This window comes from Heterodontus francisci, chromosome 41 (assembly GCF_036365525.1).
Source record: "Heterodontus francisci isolate sHetFra1 chromosome 41, sHetFra1.hap1, whole genome shotgun sequence".
NCBI classification, from domain to species: domain Eukaryota; kingdom Metazoa; phylum Chordata; class Chondrichthyes; order Heterodontiformes; family Heterodontidae; genus Heterodontus; species Heterodontus francisci.
This window is the reverse complement of record NC_090411.1, coordinates 26,700,573-26,723,839: the sequence shown is the minus strand read 5'-3', so window position 1 is coordinate 26,723,839 and position 23,267 is coordinate 26,700,573. Positions and strand designations below refer to the sequence as shown.

The following is a 23,267-nucleotide window of genomic DNA, read 5'->3' as shown; positions in this document are numbered from 1 at the left end:
ATTGGAGAAAATTCTGAAGGAGAGAATCTATCTCCACTTGGAGAGGCAAAATTTGATTAGGAATAGTCAGCATGGCTTTGCAAGAGGGAGGTCATGCCGATTGAATTTTTTGAGCATGTGACCGTGTGTGTCGATGAGGGCAGTGCAGTTGATGTAGTTTACATGGATTTCAGCAAAGCCTTTGACAAGGTCCCACATGGGAGACTTATCAAGAAAGAAAATACACATGGGATACAGGGTAACTTGATAAGATGGATTCAAAATTGGCTTAGCTGTAGGAGACAGAGAGTGATGACAGACGGCTGTTTTAGTGACTGGAAGCCAGTGTCCAGTGGCGTACGACAGGGGTCTGTGCTGGGTCCCCTATTGTTTGTCATTTATATAAACGACATAGATGACTATGTGGGGGTAGGATCAGTAAGTTCGCGGATGACACGAAGATTGGCCGAGTAGTTAACAGTGAGGTGGAGTGTCTTGGGTTATAGGAAGATATAGACGGGATGGTCAAATGGGCAGAAAAGTGGCAGATGGAATTTAACGCTGAAAAGTGTGAGGTGATGCACTTTGGAAGGAGTAATGTGACACGGAAATATTCAATAAATGGCCTGACACTGGGAAGTTCCGAGGAACAAAGGGACCTTGGCGTGTTTGTCCATAGACCTCTGAAGGCAGAAGGGCAGGTTAATAGGGATACAAATAGATTATAAAAGCAGGGAGATCATGTTGGAGTTGTACAGAACTTTGGTAAGGCCACAGCTGGAGTAGTGTGTGCAATTCTGGTCACCACATTAGAGGAAGGATGTGATTGCACTGGAGGGGGTGCAGAGGCGATTCACCAGGATGTTGCCTGGGATGGAACATTTAAGCTATGAAGAGAGGTTGGAGAGGCTTGGGTTGTTTTTGCTGGAGCAGAGAAGACTGAGGGGTGACCTGATCGAGGTGTACAAGATTATGAGGGGCATGGACAGGGTGGATAGGGAGCAGCTGTTCCCCTTAGTTGAAGGGTCAGTTACGAGGGGACACAAGTTTTAAGGTGAGGGGCGGGAGGTTTAAGGGGGATTTGAGAAAGGACTTTTTTACCCAGAGGGTGGTGACGGTCTGGAATGCCCTGCCTGGGAGGGTGGTAGAGGCGGGTTGCCTCACATCATTTAAAAAGCACCTGGATGAGCACTTGGCACGTCATAACATTCAAGGCTATGGGCCAAGTTTTGGCAAATGGGATTAGGTAGACAGGTCAGGTGTCTTTAATGCATCGGTGCAGTCTCAATGGGCTAAAGGGCCTCTTCTGCACGATATTGTATTATATAGAGGGACCTGGGTGTATATGTGCATAAATCATTAAAGGTGGCAGGACAGGTTGAGAGAGCTGTTAATAGAGCATACAGCATTCTCGGGTTCATTCATAGGGTCATAGAGTACAGAAGCAAGAAAGTTATGTTAAACTTGTATAGAACACTGGCTCAGTCTCAATTAGAATATTCTCTCCTCGTTGGGGGAAAAGTGCCTTTTAGCACATGATATAAGTGGTTAAGTTCTGAAGGGTCACTGACCTGAAATGTTAACTCTGCTTCTCTCCACAGATGCTGCCCGATATGCTGAGTATTTCCAGCATTTCTTGTTTTTATTTCAGATTTCCTGCATCTGCAATATTTTGCTTTTATTATATAAATGGTTAATTTGTGTCAGTGAGTCTGGCTCACCAGTACCCATGAAGAGACCAACTGATCAATTGAGCCTGTTCCAAACAGTTGTGCTCTCATGGCTCTTAATACAGACACTACACCCACCCAAAACCATGTAATCTCCTGCAAGAGGCAAGAGACCGCCAGATAAAAATCCATGAAGGAGAGAAAGAAAATTCCTCTCTGAGCCTTTCAGGCAATGGAAACTAGCTGAAGAGATCATTGACTTATATTACAGGAAAGCCACCTCCTGTATAAGATAATCTGTACACAGTTGAAAGATGGGGAAAGCTAAGAAATGCAGGACATTGACCATTCTTCAACTTAGAAAGTGCAGCCACTAAATGAAAAGTGGACAATTTATTTCAATACTTCAAATTAGATTACAGGACATTAGGCTTGCTATGTTTAAATTCACAAACTGCTGTATTTATTGCAACTGTGATTTCATTTTTTTTTAAATAAAATGTAAAAAAAAAAAACAGGCATTTACGACCCAGCCCGAGTTGCCCTTGAGGGTGGTGGTGAGCTGCCTTGAATTGCTACTGTCTCCAGTGAGATTTCTGAACAATGTTAGGTGGGGATAAATGGTCCTTCAAAGCAGTGCAGCAACCAGGAATGTGCCACACAAGGACCAACAGGCTCTGCATAAGCAACGTACCCTTTAAGATATATGCATGCATATCCAACTGAAAACAGACTCGGCACTGTCATGCACAGCAAATCGAAGTTGAAGACTTCCAAGACTTTGACCCAGCAACAATAGAGGAATAGCTTTCTGTCCAATTCAAGATAGTTTGAGACAGAGCTGAACTTGGTCCAGCCAGCTCACATGTTTTGGCTCAAGTCAATTTGCTTTGACTTGAGCTTCTAAAGTACACACCTGTCATAACTTGAAGACACTTAACTTCCTAGCCATCTGACAAAGCAACTTAGATCTGTAGATGAAGATGGCATCAAATGAGGAACTGGGAACAGATGGTTTTGTTCCTTCTTTCCCCAAAAGTTATTTTACAGACATTCTTGCAGCACAGCAAGAAAACAACCTAATGAGATGAGGTGTTCGATGGGAGGAAAGGCTGGGAAAGGCAAAAGTAACTTGTTGCCTTGAATTTGTAGCCTCCCCAGGCCAGAAAAAGCATTTCACTTTGGCCTAGAATAGTAATTCTTGTTCAACATCTTCCCCTCCACTCCCCCAGGGGTCTAGTACTTCAACCCATAACAATTGGTTCAGGATGATTTGAGTTTATGTGTCACCACATGTGATAGAGGCACAGCTGAAGTCATTGGCAAGTCAAAGCCCAAGAAACTTTCACCTTTCCCCAATTGGAGGGGAACCCAGTTGAAGATTCAGTCTATTCACAATTGTTACTTGCTGGTTGGCTCAGCTAGTTAACAGCAAATAAATGGACTTCAAATGACTGAGCTACAAGTTGCCAAATTTTAAAAGTAGTGTCAGTGGTCTGCATGATAGTATATAACTTCAGACAAATATCAATTGAAGATAGTTTTATTTCAAGTAATGTGGAACAATTCAATTCTTTTGATACAGCTTTTTACACAGAAAGCCACATTTTATCTGCATACAATTGGAAATGCACATGACAAAGTAGTCTACATTCAAATAGTTAGGCAATGTGATGTCAAATTAGCTACTCTCCTCTAGAGAGAGCTTGTCAAACAGGTACTCTCCCATCCCATTCTCAGGAGCTCCCAGACACTTCAGGTTGGTGATGTAGTCCCCAAGTTGCTTGATCACCTTCACCTGCTCATCCAAATAGTGAGTCTCCAGGAAGTCACACAGCTGGAAGGGAAGAAAAATATATTACATATACACAGTTGCAAGATGCCAAATATGAAGATCAGTTTTTCTGCAGCCAAATCACACTCCTGCTTTGAGTCAGGAGATTGCTTTCAGGAAGTGATGTGGTATGCTGCATTGTCAGGTTATGGTCACTCAAACACAGCAGCTTTTAAATGAAACTTCAAAGTACTTCATTGGTTGTTATCCAGTTTGAATGTCCAGAGGCTGTGAAAGATGCTATACAAAACTGACATTCACAGGACATCCCAAAACACTTCACAGCCAATGAAGTACTTTTGAAGTGTCACTGTTGTAATAAGATGCAGCAGCCAATTTGCACACAGCAAACTCCCAGAAACCATGGTGTGGGGGGTGTGTGGATTAGATACTGGTCAGGACACTGGGATAACTCCTGTTCTTCCAGATTGCCATGTGATCTTTTACATCCACTCAGATGGGGCCTTGAACATAGGGCCTGTACTGTTCTTCAGCCCATGATGTTGTGCTGAACTTTTAACCTACTCTAAGATCAAACTAACTATCCACCCTTCATTCTACTATCATCCATGTACCTATCCAAGAGTCGCTTAAATGTCCCTAATGTATCTGCTTCCACTACCACCGCTGACAGCGCATTCCACGCACCCACCACTGTGTAAAGAACCTACCACTGACATCTCCCTGAAACCTTCCTCCAATCACCTTAAAATTATGCCCCCTGGCGATAGCCCTTTCCACCCTGGGAAAAGTCTCTAGCTATTCACTCTATCAATGTCCATCATCATCTTGTACCCCTCTATCAAGTCACCTCTCATCCTTCGTCGCTCCAATGAGAAAAGCCCTAGCTTCCTCAATCTTTCTTCATAAGACATGCCCTCCAGTCCAGGCAGCATCCTGGCAAATCTCCTCTGCACCCTCTCTAAAGCGTCCACATCCTTCCTATAATGAGGCGACCAGAACTGAACACAATATTCCAAGTGTGGTTGAACCAGGGCCTTATAGAGCTGCAGCATAACCTCGCGGCTCTTAAACTCAATCCCCCTGTTAATGAAAGCCAACACCCCATACGCCTTCTTAACCCTATCAACTTGGGTGGCAACTGTGAGCGATCTATGGACATGGACCCCAAGATCCCTCTGTTCCTCCACACTACCAAAAATCCCGTCTTTAAGCCTGTATTCAAATTCGACCTTCCAAAATGAATCACTTCACACTTTTCCAGGTTGAACTCCATCTGCCACTTCTCAGCCCAGCTCTGCATCCTGTCAATGTCCCGTTGCAACCGACAACAGCCTTCCACACTATCCACAAATCCAGCAATCTTCATGTCATCAGCAAACTTGCTAACCCAGCCTTCCACTTCCTCATCTAAGTCACTTATAAAAATCACAAAGAGCTGAGGTCCCAGAACAGATCCCTGCGGAACACCACTGGTCACTGAGCTCCATGCTGAATACTTTCCATCTACTACCACCCTCGGTCTTCTATGGGCCAGCCAATTTTGTATCCAGACAGCCACCTTGCCCTGTATCCTATGCCTCCTGACTTTCTGAATGAGCCTACCATGGGGAACCTTATCAAAGGCCTTGCTAAAATCCACATACACCACATCCACTGCTCTTCCTTCATCAATGTGTTTTGTCACATCTTCAAAGAAGTCAATAAGGCTGGTGAGGCATGACCTGCCCCTCACAAAGCCATGCTGACTGTCTCTAATCAAACCATGCTTTTCCAAATAATCATAAATCCTGTCTCAGAATCCTCTCCAATAATTTGCCCACTACCAACACAAGACTGACTGGTCTATAATTCCCAGGGTTATCCCTATTCCCTTTCTTGAACAAGGGAACAACATTTGCCACCCTCCAATCATCCAGTACTACTCCAGTGGACAGTGAGTGCGCAAAGATCATCGCCAAAGGCGCAGCAATCACTTCCCTCGCTTCCCGTAATATCCTTAGATATATCCCGTCTGGCCCCAGGGATTTATCGGTCCTCTTATCATTCAAAATTTCCAGCACATCCTCCCTCTTAACCTCAACCAGTTAGAGCATATCAGCCTGTTCCACGCTGTCCTTACACGACCAGGTCCTTCTCACTAGTGAATACTGAAGCAAAGTATTCATTTAGGACCTCCCCTACCTCCTCCGACTCCAGGCACAAGTTCCCTCCACTATCCCTGATCGGCCCTACCTCACTCTGGCCATCCTCTTGTTCCTCACAATTGTAGAACATTTCATCTGAACCAATGTATGACAGTCCAGTTTTGAAGTACAACACTTCAGCTTTTTGCCCCCACAACTTCTCGACTCAGGCAGAGTGCTAACAAAGCCACAGCTGAAATCAAGTTCTATAGTTAATCCAGATTTTAACCAACTAAGTAGTATGTAATGTTAACTTTGGATCAATGGCTATCCATGGACAAGAACAAATCTGTTTGGAGTCAAACTGGTCCATTTTTGGTTGATCACTTCAAAAAGTGAATGAAACAATACACAAGTCTATTAGTGGCCAGAATTAGGATGAAGTGAAGCTTACATGAGGGTCAGTACAGGTGGTGGCGAGTTGGTGTAGATCCAGCAAACTCTGGTTCACATTCTTCTCCAGACTGAGGGCAACCTGCATTGCCAGTAGACCATTGCTCCACTCATCCCTCTCTGGTTTCTGAAATGGGAAAAGACATTTATACTGTTGGAAGGTTCAGCTATTTCAACTTGTCTATTTATACTCAATTGCACTAAAGGAGAGTTCAGGATCATCAAATTTGATGGGCCTAGATAGATTAGACAGGAAGGACCCATTTCTCCCTGGTGGAGGGGCACAGATTTAAGGTGTTTGGTAGAATAATCAGAAGAGATAAGAGGAAATACCTTTTCACCCAAAGGGTGGTAGGAGTCTGGAATTCCCTGCCCAGATCAGTGGTGGAGGCAGAAACCCACAACTCGTTTAAAAAAAAAAAGGTACTTGGATTGCACCCTAAGTGCTGTAACCTGCAAAGCTAAAGACCAGGTTCTGGAAGGAGAGATTAGATTGGGCAGCTAGTTTTTTTTTTTCTGCCAGCACAGACATGGTTGTATGGCCTCTTTCTGTGCCATAACTGATGGTTCTACCACTATCACTATTTTGTGGGAGAGCTATGGAACTAATGTGTGCAAGGAAGTCAAAACGTATTCAGAGCGTATCTCTGCTGTAGCTCAGCCCACACAGCAAGACAGACATTGGTGTGTAGAATTATCCAGGAATGAGATTGGACAGGTGAAGCTAAAGAAAGGAATTCTTTACTCCCTTCAAATTTTGAAAAGGGATATGTGGATGGAAAAGATTGCACTGACATTAAAGCAGCTATTTCTAACCTTCACATCCTGTAGGAGGATGCGGCCTCCACGCTGATTCTGGAATTTCATCAGCTTCTCCGCATGTTCCTGCTTCTCATGGGAATGATGTTTGAAGAACTGGGAGAAGTTGTTGAGGGCGACATCATCCCGGTCAAAGAAAGACATCTGAAAGAACAATTTAAATTTCATTCACACAATTGGCCTCAGTTTACTCCTCAAAAAGGTTAGAGCCGAATAGTCTTCCTGCCTTCCAATTAAACTGACTGCTCAATATTGAAGTTATGTTAAAATATCTTTTGCCTTCCTTTGAAGTTTTGAATGGTCTGTAACTAAATGCCTTCTGTTCCCAATTGAAGATTAGGCAGGTAGAAGTGGAACAAAACCATCTAACTCCAAATTGATCACCAAACCCAGTAAAAAAAAAAATTTGAGGAAATTACCAGTTTTCTTAAAATTTCCAGTCTGATGAAGCATTCCTCAGAATCAATATGAATAAGCATTCTACACTAACATGTACACTCAATTCAAGATTAAATGTTGAAACAGTAACAGTAATAAGACAAGTTAGGTTAAAGGGAAAGAGTTCACCTCAACATAATAGATTTTATTGTAAACCCAGAGACAACACTCACCAAAGAAAGATAAAGATAGGAAGCAGTAAGGTCCACATTAATCTGCTTGTTGACAGCAGCCTCACAATCCTGGTGATAATTTTGACAAATCTGAGAATCCATTTTGAGAATTTAGTTTTAAAATTACACCAACAAAAAACTATCACAAATTTAACATTAACACCAAAGATCGAAAACTACACTATCAAAGGACTTGAATTTATTCTGCAGGACCCCAACACCATTTTATTAAGCAGGAAATGACATCATCAATGATGACCGACCAATCGTTAATCAATTGAACAGCTGCCATGGCCAAGGATTCCAATCAACACAGGGTTGGATTTGGGACCCAGGAGCCAATCAGAATGTTGAAGGCAAGATTCCTTTGATTGACAATTCAACCATGATGTAACAGCTTATTTGATCTTTGACTTCCCTCAAAAGTGCAAATGCTGAAAGGTGCCCCGACATACAAATGGCAATAAAATATACACCAGAACCTCATTTTGTCAGTTATGGGGAGATTTTAAGGCAAGCTTGACGCAGATCTGTAAAGTTACATTAGTTTGTTACTCTGAGGGACTCCCTATCCTAACTTTTAAATGGCAGTGCTGGGAGACCATTGGAAAATAGAAACGTCATTTGCAGAAAACATTTTTCTATGAGTATACAGCAACAGAAATAATGTGCTTGTGGGTCAACCAATGTAGGTATCTGATGACAGGTTGACATCTGAAGACGTTGTGACCCATTCAGAACCTCCTGCAATCACCTTGAGGATTCCCTGGGTTGTAGGGAGGCCAGTTTGAAAAGCAATGCCCTAAAGTGCTGAGTACCTCAGCTACATGGTAGGCCTCAGGCCCCCTTGTCTAATTTCCCCAGGAATCAGTTGCTGGATGCATATCACGTGCCTGCCATTGTATTATCCCTATATTCAGTCTTTAATTGTATCAACAATCATCTACTGTCAAAAATGTTTCCAATGAGTTAGTTTCTGATACTGTTTACATAGAATTATATCCAATGTACAACACAAAAACTGCCCACTCGGCCCAACTGGTCCATGCTGGCAATTATGCTCCACATGAGCCTCCTCCTATTCTACATAATACAAACTAAAACAGCCTTCAACAGTGGATTGGTGGTCTGTATGGTCCTGGAGAATTGAAGATAACCAGTCAATTAAAAGGCATGATCAAAGGCAGATTGGTGGAAGCAAGTTACTTTTGTTCAATAGTTGTTTCAAATACCAGGTTGCAGTTTAGGATATTATACTGTTCAATATTACACTAAGAACATCTTCCTTTGTCTTGTACTTTAGTGAAGTCATGAACTAATTTAAAATAAATCGATTAACTTAAGAGACAAAACAACATGTCAAGTAACTTAAAGGTCCATTTCCACCGGGGCTGCCATGTGCACTATCTACAGGATACACTGCAGCAACTCGCCAAGGCTACTCCGACAGCCCCTCCCTAGCATGTGACCTCCACCAGCTAGAAAGACAAAGGAAGCAGGTGTATGGGAACGCCACCACCTCCAAGTTCCCCTCTGAGTCACGCACCATTCTGACTTGGACATAAATCACTGTTCCCTCATCGTCACTGGATCAAAATCATAGAACTCCCTTCCGAACATCACGATGGGAGAATCTTCAGCATGTGGACTACAGTGGTTCAAGAACAAGTCCCACCAGCACCTTCTCAAGGACAATTGGAGATGGGCAATAAATGCTGGCCTTGCCAGTGAGTCTCACATCTCAAGAATAAATTAAAGTGTTTGCCCAATAATATTGCACTGTTATTTCCAGGCCACCATTTTTCTTTGTGTTCACTGCACCAACAGTAGGTGGCATTGAAAGCAAACTCTGAAAGCTCAGGTCAGAGAGTTTTTTGAGCTCAGTTCCTAGGATATTGTTGCTGTGAAATCTTTGGCTGGATTTTCAAATTGGTTTCGGGAACATGAGGCCGGATAATTTCAGGGTCCTGAGTCTGCAGATGGCAGCCATGATGGGGCCTACCACTGTCTTACAGAAGAGAGCAGGCAGCTCCTCGCAGGGCCGCAGCCTCACCCAGCACAAAAGTGGCGAAACGGCCAAATGGACGGTCATGTGCACGATCCTGCACAAAATCCCCCAGCTCCAGAAATTTGCCATCACCAATAAAAGAACTTTCACCTCTCCCGCTTTGGACCTGACGGCTGTGCAAGATCCTGTTTGGGTTCGGCGATAAAGCTTTAAAAATTGCTTCCTTACCTGCCCCAGTCTGTTAACAAGCTCCTCAAGGAGCCTAATGAGTTGTTAATTTGAGGCAGACGTGTTTCCCGTTGCTGCCCTCCTGCCCTCCCTTTGAAAATTGCCTCGCTTTCAGGAGGTGGCGGTTTTCAAATTGCGCCAACACTCCTTCCCCACTCAACCGACAATTGAAAATCCCGGCCCTTGTGTCTTACAGACAGATGACCGTCGCAGAACTCGAAAGGAAGAAGTCTGAAAAACCCAAAGCACGTTGCAGCTAATGAAGTACTTTAGAAATGTTGTCACTGTTGTAATGTAGGAAATTCGGCAGCCAATTTGTGCACAGCAAGCTCCCACAAACAGCAATGTGGTAATGACCACCAGATAGCCTGTTTTAGTGATGTAAGCTGAAGGAAAATTCCCTGCTCTTCTTTGAATAGAGAATGAGATCTAATGCCTGAGAGAGGATGCACACAGCCACGCCTGTGCGAACACACATGTGAGTGTGCATGTGTTAGTGTGTGTATTTGTGAGCACGTGTGTACGTGTGAGTGGACATCAGCTGACGACAGAATCAGTCTTCACTGTGTTCGCCTCCACCTTTAAGGCTGGAATTTCCCTGCGGGCTTCTGAACCTGCACTGTGTGGGGAACAGTCACTCACTGTGATTTTCCCTGGGAAGGACAATTAATAGCCAGAGGATGGACTCATCGTTCAATTAAGGATAGCAGGCAGGGCCAATCAGAGGCCTTCCAGCTTGAAAGCAGCAGCATTTCGGAATTGTAGAATTGTTACAGCACCGAAGGAGACCATTCGGCCCATCGTGTCTGCACCGGCTCTGCGAATCAACATTTCACCTAATGCCATTCCCCGCCTTCTCCCTGTAACCCTGCACATTCTTCCTTTTCATATAACAGTCTAATTCCCTTTTGAAAGCCTACATTGAACCTGCCTCCACCGCACTGTCAGGCAGTTCTTTCCAAACCTTAACCTCACGCTGTGTGGAAAAGTTTTCCTCATGTCACTTTTGTTTCTTTTACCAATTTTTTGAAATTTGTGCCCTCTTGTTCTCGATCCTTTCACGAGTGGGAACAGTTTCTTCCTATCTACTCCGTCCAGGCCCCTCATGATTTTGATGCAATGGAAGGTAAGTGAGGGAGAGGCTGATTCTAAATGGAGGTGACAAAAGTTTGGGCAAAGAGCCTGATTTTTAGGAGCATCTCAAAGCAGGAGAGAGAGAGAGGTAGAAAGGCGAGAAGGTTTAAGAAGAGAATTCCAGAACTTAGGCTCTTGGCAGCTGAAGGTACAGCCGCCAATAGTTAAGCGATTAAAATTGGAGATGCACAAAGGCCAGAATTAGAGGGGTGCAGATATCTCGAGGACTGTGGGGCTGGAGGAGATTGCAGCATTACGGAGGGGAGAGGCAATGAAGGGATTTGAAAAGAAGGATGAGACTTTTGAAATTGAGGTGTTGCTTAACCAGGAGCCAATGTGTGTCAGCGATGATAGGCATGATGAGTGAATTAGGGCAAGGACATTGGAGTTCTCAATGACCTCAGGTGTATGGAGGATAGATTGCGGGAGGCCAGCCAGGAGGAGTGGTAATCTCTGGTCGTTAACGTAGTAATCTCTGGATTATTCCTGGTACCAAGCACAAGTGAGTCGAGAAATAGAGGAGAGAGCAGATGAATGTGTGGCTGGAAAGATGGCGCAGGAGTGAGGGCATTAGATTGCTGGGACACTGGGACCAGTTCTGGAGTAGATGGGACCTGTAGCGGCTGGACAGGTTGCACTTGAACAGAACTGGGACAGGATCCATGTTGGGTGATTTGCTCGTGCTATTGGGAAGGGTTTAAACTAACTTGGCAGGGGCGTGGGAACCAGGAGATAATAGAACAGAGGAACACCAAGATGCACAGAGAATTGAAAGAGATACTTGCACTAGAGTAGGAAACAGGAAGACGGGAAAGGAATGTGAGCTGTGAGGAGGATGCAAAGAGGCTGCAATGTGATTTGGCAAGTTGAGTGAGTGGGCAAATGCATGGCAGATGCTGTCCAATGTGGATAAATGTGAGGTTATCCACTTTGGTTGTAAAAACAGAAAGGCAGATTATTATCTGAATGGTGATAGATTGGGAAAGAGGAAGGTGCAATGAGACCTGGGTGTCCTTGTATACCAGTCGCTGAAAGCAAGCACTCAGGTGCAGCAAGCAGTTAGGAAGGCGAATGGTATGTTGGCCTTCATTGCAAGAGGATCTGAGTACAGGAGCAAGGATGTCTTACTGCAGTTATACAGGGCCTTGATGAGACCACATCTGGAGTATTGTGGGCAGTTTTGGTCTCCTTATCTGAGGAAGGATGTTCTTGCCATGGAGGGAGTGCAAAGAAGATTTACTAGGCTGATTCCTGGGGTGGCAGGACTGATGTATGAGGAGAGATTGGGTCGACGAGGCCTACATTCGCTAGAGTTTAGAAGAATGAGAGGGGATCTCATAGAAACCTATAAAATTCTAACAGGACTAGACAGGCTAGATGCAGGGAGGTTGTTCCTGATGACTGGGAGTCCAGAACCAGGGGTCACAGTCTCAGGATACGGGGTATGCCATTTAGAACCGAGATGAGGAGAAATTTCTTCACGCAGAGGGTGGTGAATCTGTGGAATTCTCTACGTCAGAAGGCAGTGGAGGCCAAGTCATTAACTATATTCAAGAAGGAGAGAGGTATATTTCTTAATGCCAGAGGGATCAAGGGACATGGGGAGAAAGTGGGAACAGGGTACTGAATTAGATGATCAGCCATGATCTTTTTTGAATGGCGGAGAAGGCATAAAGGGCCGAATGGCCTACCCCTGCTCCTATTTTCTATGTTTCTATGATTGGGGGAAAGCTAACTTTAATGGGGTTAGGAATGGATCTGACCCAGATAAATTGGAATCAAAGGTTGGCAGGCAAAACAATAATTTAACAATGGGCTGCCTGAAAGAAGGGATAGTCTGAGCACAGTCAAGGTATATTCCCATGAAGGGGAATGGTGGGGCAGCCAAATCCAGAGCTCCCTGGACGATGAAAGAGATAGAGATTAAGATGAAGAAGAAAAAATGTGTTTATGACAGATGCATAATACAACCGAGAACCAGGCAGAATATGGAATGTTCAGAGGGGAAGTGAAACATGCAAATAAGAGAAGCAAAGAGAGAATATGAAAAGAGGCTGTCAGAAAATATAAAAGGAATTCCAAAAGTCTTCTTATTAATATTAAATAGTAAAAGGGTGGTGAAAGGAGGAGTGGTGCCAATTAGGGACCAGAAAGGGGATTTACACATGGAGTCAGGGGGCATGGCTGAGGTTTTAAATGAATACTTTGCATCTCTCTTTACCAAGGAAGAAGATGCTGCACAGGACATAATGAAAGAGGAAGTAATTCAGTCACTTGAATGATTTAAAATTGATAAGGAGGTGGTATTGGATAGGCTAGCTGAACTTAAAGTTGATAAGGCACCAGGACCAGATGAGATGCATCCAAGGATACTGAGGGAAGTGAGAGTGGAAACTGCAAAGGCATAATTTTCCAGTCTTCCTTAGATTCAGGGGTGGTGCCAGGGGCCTGAAGAATTGCAAATGTTACACCATTGTTCAAAAAAGGTTGTAAAGATAAGCCCAGCAACTACGGGCCAGTCAGTTTAACATCAGTTTTGGGAAGGTTTTAGAAATGATAACTTGGAATAAAATTTATAGTCACTTGGGCAAATGTGGGTTAATTATAGAAAGCCTATTTTATGAATGGCAAATTATGGTTAACAACTTGCTGGAGTTTTTGATGAGGTAACAGAGAAGGTTGATCAGGGTAATGCTGTTGATGTGGTGTACATGGCCTTCCAAAAGCATTTGATAGAGTGCCAAAAAACAGACTCGTGAGCAAAGCTCTAGCTCATGGAATGAAAGGGACAGTAGCAACATGGATATGAAATTGGCTGAGTGATAGGAAACAGAGAGTAGTGATAATGGATGTTTTTCAGACTGGAGGAAAGTTTAGGACCCCTGCTGTACCTGATATATATATTAATAACCTCGATCTATTTCAGATAATTTCAGAGCATGACGGGCCCCCCATTTTACTTTTACTTTTAGTTATTTTTTCTTTTTTTTACAATTTTTACATTTTTCTTTGTATGTTTATTTTATTTCATCTTAGTTTGTTCAGTTTGCTTACCCACTGTTTTTTTTTATGTTTATACTTGCTGTTCAATTTTTCAGTCCGTTAACACCCTATCTGTACTAATGCTTTGTCTTTCAACACACCATTAACATATTGTTTGCCTTTGCTCTATGACCTTCTGGTCAGCTATTCTGTGGCCTTGTCCTATCTACACCTTCTCCTTTGTTATCTCTTGCCCCACCCCCACTTTACTTGCTTATAACCTTCCAAATTTCTAATATTTGCCAGTTCCGAAGAAGGGTCACTGACCCAAAACGTTAACTCTGCTTCTCTCTCCACAGATGCTGCCAGACCTGCTGAATATTTCCAACATTTCTTGTTTTTATTTCACAAGGATGTTGCCTGGTTTTGAGGGCTTGAGTTCTAAAGAGATTGGAAAACTGGGTCTGTTTTCCCTGGAGCGAAGGAGGCGGAGAGGGGACATGATAAAGGTATATAAAATTATGAGAGTCATATATCGGGTAGATAGCCAGAGTCTGTTTCCCATGGTTGGGGTAACTAAAACTAGAGGGCATAGATTTAAGGTGTGAGGGAGGAGGTTTAAAGGGGATCAAAGGGGTAAATTTTTCACAAAGAATGGTGGGTATCCGGAATGAGCTGCTTGAGGTGGTGGTGGAGGCAGGAACAGTAGCGACATTTAAGAGGCATCTGGAAAGATACTTGAATGAGCAAGGCATAGAGGGATATGGAATTAATGCAGGCAGGTGGGATTAGTATAGATTGGCATGATGGTCATGGTGGGCCGAAGGGCCTGTTTCAATGCTGTACGACTATGACTATTAAAGCTTGCTATGTTTAAATTCACAAACTGCTGTATTCATGGTAACAATGGGATTTCATTCATTTTTTTTTTGAAGACAGACATTTATGACACATCCCGAGTTGCCCTTGACAGGGGTGAGCTGCCTTGAATTGCTACTGTCTCTAGTGAGACTTTTGCAGTTAAATCAGGAGCAACAGTCCTTCAAAGCAGTGCAGCAATGTGCTACACAAGCAATGTTGCCTTTAAGATTATAATTGCCACCTTATAATTGACTTTGCACTGGCCTGCTGCCTTCCATGTTGTTTCAGTCGCTGTGAGGCAACTATGGAGTGACCTCTCCATGGCCTATGCCTGGGCGAGTTTACGGAGGTTGAGAGTTGCCCAGTCGTCAAAATCCCCCTCTCGGCCTTTCTGGTGAGGTCCAAAGGAGTGCAGAGCACGACGTTTGGCACTGGTATGGCTGCAGAAACATGCCAAAGGTGCCATATGACTGCCTATGGGGTTCCACTCTGGAATATCTGTTAGGGTTTACTCCCTTAGCCTTGGCCTCTACCTCAACACCCACAAGGCAGTGGGGGTTGCGCAGCAACCAGAATTTAGAGAGGACGTTGTTAAGGAGCTCCAAGACTTTGACTCAGTAATAATAGAGCAATGGCTTGATGTCAAATTCAGGATAGTTTGATAGAGCTGGACTTGGTCCAGTTAACCAGTTCACTTCTTAAGGCTCAAATCAATTTGCTTTGACTTTAGATTCTAAAGTCAACACCAGTTATAATTTGAGGACACAGGTTCCTAACCAGCTGATAGAAAGCAACTTAGATCTGTAGATGAAGATGGCATCCAATGAGGAAATGGGAACAGAAGGTTTTCTTCCTTCTTCCCCCACCCCCCCCCCCCCCAAGAAGTTATTTTAAAAGTGTCTCTTGCAGTACAAGACAACCTAATGAGATGTTTGATGGGCTAGCTGGGAGGAAGGGGCTGGGAAAGAAAAGCTTGCTTCCCTGGAATTTGTAACCTCCCAAGGCCAGAAAAAGCATTTCACTATGGTGTAGAATAGTAACTCTTATTCAAGATCTTTCCCCCCTCCCCCAACCTCCCCCAAGAGTCTAGTACTTGAACCCATGTCAATTTGTTCTGGACAATTTGAGCTCATGTCACCACGTCATGAAGACACAGTTGGTCATTGGCAAGTCAAAGCCCAAGAAACTCAACTCCCCCCCCCGCCCCCCCAAATAGGATACACAACTAGGCTCCTCTCCAATCAAATCACTATTGTAACTAGCTGAACCAACCAGCAAGAAATCAGCAAGTAAACTGACTTCAAATGACAGCTACAAGTTGCCAAATTTTAATAGTATTAGTGGTATGCATGATAATGTATAACTATATACAGACAAGATCAACTGTAGATGGTTTATTTCAATTAATGTGGAACAATTAAATTCTTTAGATACAGCATTTTTTTTTAAAAATAAATATAAAGCTGCATTTTATCTGCATACAATTGGAAATGCACATGACAGACAAAGTAGTCTACATTCAAATAGTTAGGTAATGTGATGCCACATTAGCTACTCTCCTCCAGAGAGAGCTTGTCAAACAGGTACTCTCCCATCCCATTCTCAGGAGCTCCCAGACGCTTCAGGTTGGTGATGTAGTCCCCAAGTTGCTTGATCACCTTCACCTGCTCATCCAAATAGTGAGTCTCCAGGAAGTCACACAGCTGGAAGGGAAGAAAAATATGTCATTACATATACACAGTTGCAAAATGCCAAATTTGAATATCAGTTTTTCTGCAGCCAATTCTCACTCCTGCTTTGAGTAGGAGATTGCTTTCAGGAAGTGATGTGGTATGCTGCATTATGTCAGGTTATGGTCACTCAAACAGCAGCTTTTAAATGAAATTTCTAAGTATTGCATGAATGGTAAACCAGTTTGGAATGTCCAGAGGCTGTGAAGGATGCTATACAAAAACTGACAGGACATCCCAAAACACTTCAGAGCCAAATGAAGTACTTTTGAAGTGTCAAAGTTTGTAATTGGAAGATGCAGCTGCTAATTTGTGCACAGCAAGCTCCCAGAAACTGGTTTATGGGGGGGTGGGGGGCAGGTGTTGAGATTACATACTGGCTAGGACACTGGGATAACTCCCCCGTTCTTCCAGATTGCCTTGTGATCTTTTACATCCACTCATTGAGATGGGGCCTTCATTCAACATTTCATTTGAACCAGTGTATAACAGTCCAGTTTTGGAGTGCAACGCTTCAGCTTTTTGCCCCACAAGCTCTCAACTCAGGCAGAGTGCTCACAAAACCACAGCTGAAATCAAGTTGCATCAAGTTCTAATTTTAATCCAGATTTTCACCAGTTGGTGAGCAGTATGTAATGTTAACTTTGGATCAATGGCTATTCTGGTGTCATCATGAACAACAAATCTGTTTGGAGTCAAATTGGTCCATTTTTGGTTGATCACTTCAAAGTGAATGAAACAGTTCACAAGTCTATTAGTGACCAGAATTAGGATAAAGTGAAGCTTACATGAGGGTCAGTACAGGTGGTGGCGAGTTCATGTAGATCCAGCAAACTCTGGTTCACATTCTTCTCCAGACTGAGGGCAACCTGCATTGCCTGTAGACCATTGCTCCACTCATCCCTCTCTGGTTTCTGAAATGGGAAGAGACAGTTATACTGTTGGAAGGTTCAGCTATTTCAGGATTGCTTTCATGTCTAGTTATACTCAATCCCACTGAAAAAGAAAGTTCAGGATCATCAAATTTTAAAGGGGCCTAGATATTAGACAGGAAGGAACAATTAAAAGGGTGTGGGGGACACAGATTTAAGGCATTTGGTAGAAGGATTACAGGGGAAATGAGGAAATCACCTAGAGGGTGGTAGGAGTCTGGAATTCACTGCCCAGATTAGTGGCAGAGGTCAAAACCCTCAACTCATTTAAAAAAAAGTACCTGGACCTACACCTGAAGTGCTGTAACGTAGAGATGGGATTGGGCAGATAGTTTTTTCTCTGCTAGCAGAGACAGACTGAATGGCCTCTTTGTGCTGCAAGAAATCATTTTATGCTTCTACTACCATCCCTATTTAGACACTAGTGCACAAGGAAGTCAAAACATGTATTCAGAGTGCATCTCTGCTGTCACTCAGCCCACACGGCAAGACTGAGACATTGGTGTGTAGAATTATCCAGGAATGGGATTGGACAGGTGAAGCTAAACAAAGGAATTCTTTACTCCCTTTAAGAGTTGAAAAGGAAATGTTGATGGAAAAGATTGCACTGACATTAAAGCAGCCATTTCTAACCTTCACATCCTGTAGGAGGATGCAGCCTCCACGTTGATTCTGGAATTTCATCAGCTTCTCTGCATGTTCCTGCTTCTCATGGGAATGATGTTTGAAGAACTGGGAGAAGTTGTTGAGGGCAACATCATCCCGGTCAAAGAAAGACATCTGAAAGAACAATTCAAATTTCATTCACACAATTGGCCTCCGTTTACTCCTCAAAAGGAGAGCCAAATAGTCATCCTGCTTTCCAATTAAACTGACTGCTCAATAAAGTTACATTAAATTCTCTTAGCCTTCCTTAGGAGTTTTGAATGGTCTGTAATTAAATGCCTTTTGTTCCCAATTGTCAAGATTAGGCAGATAGAAGTGGAACAAAACCAACCAACTCCAAATTGATCACCAAACTCACTAGAAAACTTGAAGGAATTAGCAGTTTCTGACAATTTCCACTCTGATGGAAAATTCCCAAGCATTAATTAAATTTAAGCATTTTGCACTGTAATGTGTACTTCCAATTCAAGATTAAAATTTGAAACTTTAGCCAGAATACAATTAACACTAAAGAGATGAATGGCAACTTTATAGATAGCATGAAAGTGTGAATTAAAAACACAAGCTCCTTCAAATACAACATTCACAGGCCTTCCACAAACATTGTAAATCTCCCATTGTACAACAGTTAGGATCAGTCACAGCTCACCAAGGAAATGGTACAAAATCATTCAATATTAATTCAAAAATTTCAAACAAGACATCAGTACACTGTTACTGGATTAATAATCCAGAAAGCCTACACTAAAGTCTCAAGCAGGCAAAAAAAAAACAAACTAAAAATCCAGGAACACCAGAAAAAGCAATTGAGATAGTGTCAAATTGTTAAATACCCAACTGGCTCACAAATGAAAGCTAGTGTCTATGCATAACTCCAATCCCACACTAACATAACTGACTTAACTAACATCTGACATAGCCTAGTAAGCCATACAGTTGTTTCAACTAGAGGAATGGGCAGTAAATACTAACCAACACCTACAAATGAATTATAAAAAGGATGAATTTCAATCTGTAAGGACACTTTTGTTCTGCATTTATCACACTTGGAATCATCAATTAAGAAACCGATTGATACTGAACACTTATCACATCTCACAATTACAGCAAGATTACTAAAACTAATTTGAAAGAACATATTTAGTTAAAACAAAACTCAAACATGCAATAAGTCAAGTTATGTTGAAATAGGGGGAAGAGTTTACCTCAACATAATAGATTTTATTTCAAACCCAGAGACAACACTCACCAAAGAAAGATAAAGATAAGAGGCAGAAAGTTCCACATTAATCTGCTTGTTGACAGCAACCTCACAATCCTGGTGATAGTTTTGACAAATCTGAGAGTCCATTTTGTAAATGTAGCTTTCAATTTACACCAACAAAAAAACTATCACAAATTAACACCAACTACATAAAACTACACTGTCAAAGGACTTGAATTTATAGTCCAGGACCCCAACACCATTTTATTAACCAGGAAATGACATCATCAATGATGACCGACCACTCGTTAATCAATTGAACAGCTGCCATGTCCAAGGATTCCAATCAACACAGGGTCGGATTTGGGACCCAGGAGCCAATCAGAATGTTGATGGTAAGGCTCCTTTAATTGACAATTCAACCAGAATGTAACAGCTTATTTGATCTTTGACCTCCCTGAAAAGTACGAACTTTGAACAGGCCTCGAGTTAAAAATGACAATAAAATATACAGCAGAACCTCATTTTGGCAGTTGTGGGGAGATATGAAGACAAGCTTGATGCAGATCTGTAAAGTTACATTAGTTTGTTACTCTGAGGGACTCCTTATCCTAACATTTAAATGGCAGCGCAGTAAAGGAGCCATTGGGAAATAGTGACAACAATATGATAGAATTCTACATGAAGTTTGAAAGAGATACAGTTTATTCTGAAACTAAGGTCTTAAATCTGAACAAAGGTAAATATGAGGGCATGAGAGGCAAGTTGGTTATGGTGAATTGGTGCAATTAACTTAAGAGACAAAACAACATGTCAGGTAGCTGAAAGGTCCATTTCCACTGGGGCTGCTGTGTGCACTATCTACAGGATACACTGCAGCAACTCCCCAAGGCTACTCCGACAGCCCCTCCCTAGCATGTGACCTCCACCAGCCCGAAGGACAAAGGAAGCAGGTGTATGGGAACGCCACCACCTCCAAGTTCCCCTCTGAGCCACACACCATTCTGACTTGGACATATATCACCGCTCCCTCATCGTCACCGGGTCAAAATCATGGAACTCCCTTCCGACCAACACTATGGGAGCATCTTCAGCGCATGGACTATAGCGGTTCAAGAACAAGTCCCACCAGCTCCTTCTCATGACCAGTTGGAGATGGGCAATAAATGCTGGCCTTGCCAGTGAGTCTCACATCTCAAGAATAAATTAAAGTGTTTACCAATAATATTGCACTGTTATTTCCAAGCCACCATTTTTCTGTGTTTTTACAGTAGCTGGCATTGAACGCAAACTGCAACCAAATGTAGTTCAGGTCGGTGTCAATTCAAAGAAGAGTTTTTTAATCTTGGTTCAGAGAATATTGTTGCTCTGAAAAGTGGCCAAATGGCCAAATGGAAGGTAAAGTGCAGGATCCAGCGAAAATCCCCCAGCTCCCGAAATTTGTCATCACCAATAAAAGAATTTTCACCTTTGCCCACGTTGGACCCGACGACTGTGCAATAACCTGCACCAGACTGTTTAAGTTCGGCGCTCTAACTTTTAAAAATTGCTTCCTCACGCTCCCAGTCCCGTTAACAAGCTCCTCAAGGAGGTTAATGGGCTGTTAATTGTCGGCGAAAAGGTTTCCCGTTGCCCCTTCCCACCGTCCCGCGTTTCAGAGGTGACGGTTTTCAAATTGCGTCCACATTCATTCCCCACCCAACCGGCAATTGAAAATCCCGGCCCTTGTGTCTTCCAGACAGACGACTGTCGCAGAACTCGAAAGGAAGAACTCTGAAAGTCCCAAAGCACGTTGCAGCTAATGAAGTACTTTTGAAATGTAGTCACTGTTGTAATGTAGGAAATTCGGTAGCTAATATGTGCACAGCAAGCTCCCACAAACTGCAATATGATAATGACCACCAGATAGTCTGTTTTAGTGATGTAAGCTGAAGGAAAATTCCCTGCTCTTCTTTGAATAGAGAATGAGATCTAATGCCTGAGACGATCCACACTGCTACCCCTGTGTGCACACACATGTATGAGTGTGCATATGTTCGTGTGTGTATTTGTGAACACGTGTGTACGTGTGAGTGGATATGGGCTGAGGACAGAATTAGACTTCACTGTGCTCGCCTCCACCTTTAGGGCTGGAATTTCCCTGCTGGCTTCTGAACCCGTACTGTGTGGGGAACAGTCACTCACTGTGATTTTCCCTGGGGTGGCCAATTGATAGCCAGAGGATGGACTCATCGTTCAATTGAGGACAGTGGGGTGGTAATCGAAGCTGGAGAGACTGGCTGCAAATATAAAAGGGAATCCAAACGTCTTCTATGGGCATATCCCAGCTTGAAAGCAGCAACAGGATGCAGAATCACAGAATCATAGAACTGTTCCAACATCAAAGGAGGCCATTCGGCCCATTGTGTCTGCACCGGCTCGCCGAATCAGCATGTCACCTAATGCCATTCCCCCGCCTTCTCCCCGTAACCCTGCGCGTTCTTCCTTTTCATATAACAGTCTAATTCCCTTTTGAAAGCCTCGATTGAACCTGCCTCCACCACACTCTCAGGCAGTTCTTTCCAAACCTTGACCTCACCTTATTTTCTTTTCCCAATTACCTGAAATCTATGCCCTCCCTTTCATCATCCTTTCACGAGTGGGAACAGTTTCTTCCTATCTACTCTGTCCAGAACCCTCATGATTTTGATGCAGCGGAAGGTAAGTGAAGGAGAGGATGATTCTAAATGGAGGTGACAAAAGCTTGATCAAACCGCTGGATTTTAAGGAGTATCTTCAAGGAATAGAGAGAGAGAGGTAAAGAGGTGAGGATGTTTAAGGATGAAATTTCTGAAGGTACGGCTGGCAATGGTGGAGCAATTAAAATTGTAAATGCTCAAAGGCCAAAATTAAAGGAGTGCAGATATTTCGAGGGCTGTGGGGCCGGATGGATTGCAGAGATAGGGATGGGCGAGGCCATATGAAGGATTTGAAAAGAAGGGTGAGAATTTGAAATAGCGGCTTTGGTTAACCAGGAGGTTAATGTGGGTCAGCGATGATAGGCATGATGGGTGAATAGGACTTGGTGTGATTGAGGACAAGGGCACTGGAGTTCTGGATGACCTCCTAGAATATGGGAGGCCAGCCAGGAGGAGTAGTAGTCTCTGGTAGTTAAAGTAGTAATCTCTGGATTATTCCTGGTACCAAGTGCAAGTGAGTATAGAAATAGAGAATAGACCAGATGAATGCATGACTGGAAAGATGGTGCAGGAGGGAAGGCATTAGATTCTTGTGACACTGGGACAAGATCTGGAGAAGATGGGACCTTTAGAGGCCAGGCAAGTTGAACAGAGCTGGGACAGGATCCATGCGGAGCGATTTGCTAGTGCTATTTGGGAGGGTTTAAACTAACTTGGCAGGGGTGTGGGACCCAGGAGATAATACAACAGAGGAACACCAAGGTGCACAGAGAATTGAAAGATACAGATTGCACTAGAGTAAGAAATAGCAAGTTTATTAGATGGAGTCAGAGGAACAGGGGAAGTAATAACATTTAAATTAGGCTTTACTGTTTGCGAATGCGCGGAGTGTAAATAAGGTTGGCGAGCTGCAGGCACAGCCAGCCACATGGAAATATGAGGTTGTGGCAATAACAGAGACCTGGCTCAAAGAAGGGCAGGACTGGGTACTAAATATTCCTGGATATAAGGTGTTCAAGAAAGATAGGAAAGGAAGGAAAGGGGGAGGGGTATCAGTTTTGATGAAGGAGAACATTGCAGTGCCTGAGAGAAAGGATGACCCAGAGGAGTCAAGGACCGAATCTATTCGGCTGGAGCTGAGGAACAAAAAAAGTGCAATTACATTGCTGGGTGTAATTTATCGGCCATCAAATAGCAGCAAAGGTGCAGAGGAGCAAATTTGGAAGGACATTGCAGAGAAGTGCAAGAATTATAGAGTGGTTATAATGGAGAACTTTAATTCTCTGAATATAAACTGGGATAGTAGTCATGTAAAGGGAAAAGAAGGGCTAGATTTCCTTGAGTGTGTTCAGGAGAATTTTCTGCAGCAGTATGGTTTCCAGTCTAATGAG

At 43.1% G+C, this 23,267-nt stretch overlaps 2 protein-coding genes across 2 annotated transcripts; both read right to left on the bottom strand.

Moving 5' to 3' along the window:
* Positions 1-3,301: 3,301 nt before the first annotated feature.
* LOC137353644 (ferritin heavy chain-like) lies at positions 3,302-7,555 on the bottom strand. Its single transcript, XM_068019995.1, has 4 exons — positions 7,454-7,555; positions 6,840-6,986; positions 6,025-6,150; positions 3,302-3,486 (listed from the first exon to the last, which is right to left on the bottom strand). The coding sequence occupies exons 1-4, from the start codon at positions 7,553-7,555 to the stop codon at positions 3,331-3,333; spliced, it is 531 nt and encodes a 176-aa protein (XP_067876096.1). The 3' UTR covers positions 3,302-3,330.
* An 8,593-nt stretch (positions 7,556-16,148) lies between these two features.
* LOC137353643 (ferritin, middle subunit-like) lies at positions 16,149-19,377 on the bottom strand. Its single transcript, XM_068019994.1, has 4 exons — positions 19,244-19,377; positions 17,962-18,108; positions 17,185-17,310; positions 16,149-16,369 (listed from the first exon to the last, which is right to left on the bottom strand). Exons 1-4 carry the CDS (start codon positions 19,343-19,345, stop codon positions 16,214-16,216), a joined length of 531 nt encoding a protein of 176 aa, XP_067876095.1. The 5' UTR covers positions 19,346-19,377; the 3' UTR covers positions 16,149-16,213.
* Positions 19,378-23,267: the final 3,890 nt, after the last annotated feature.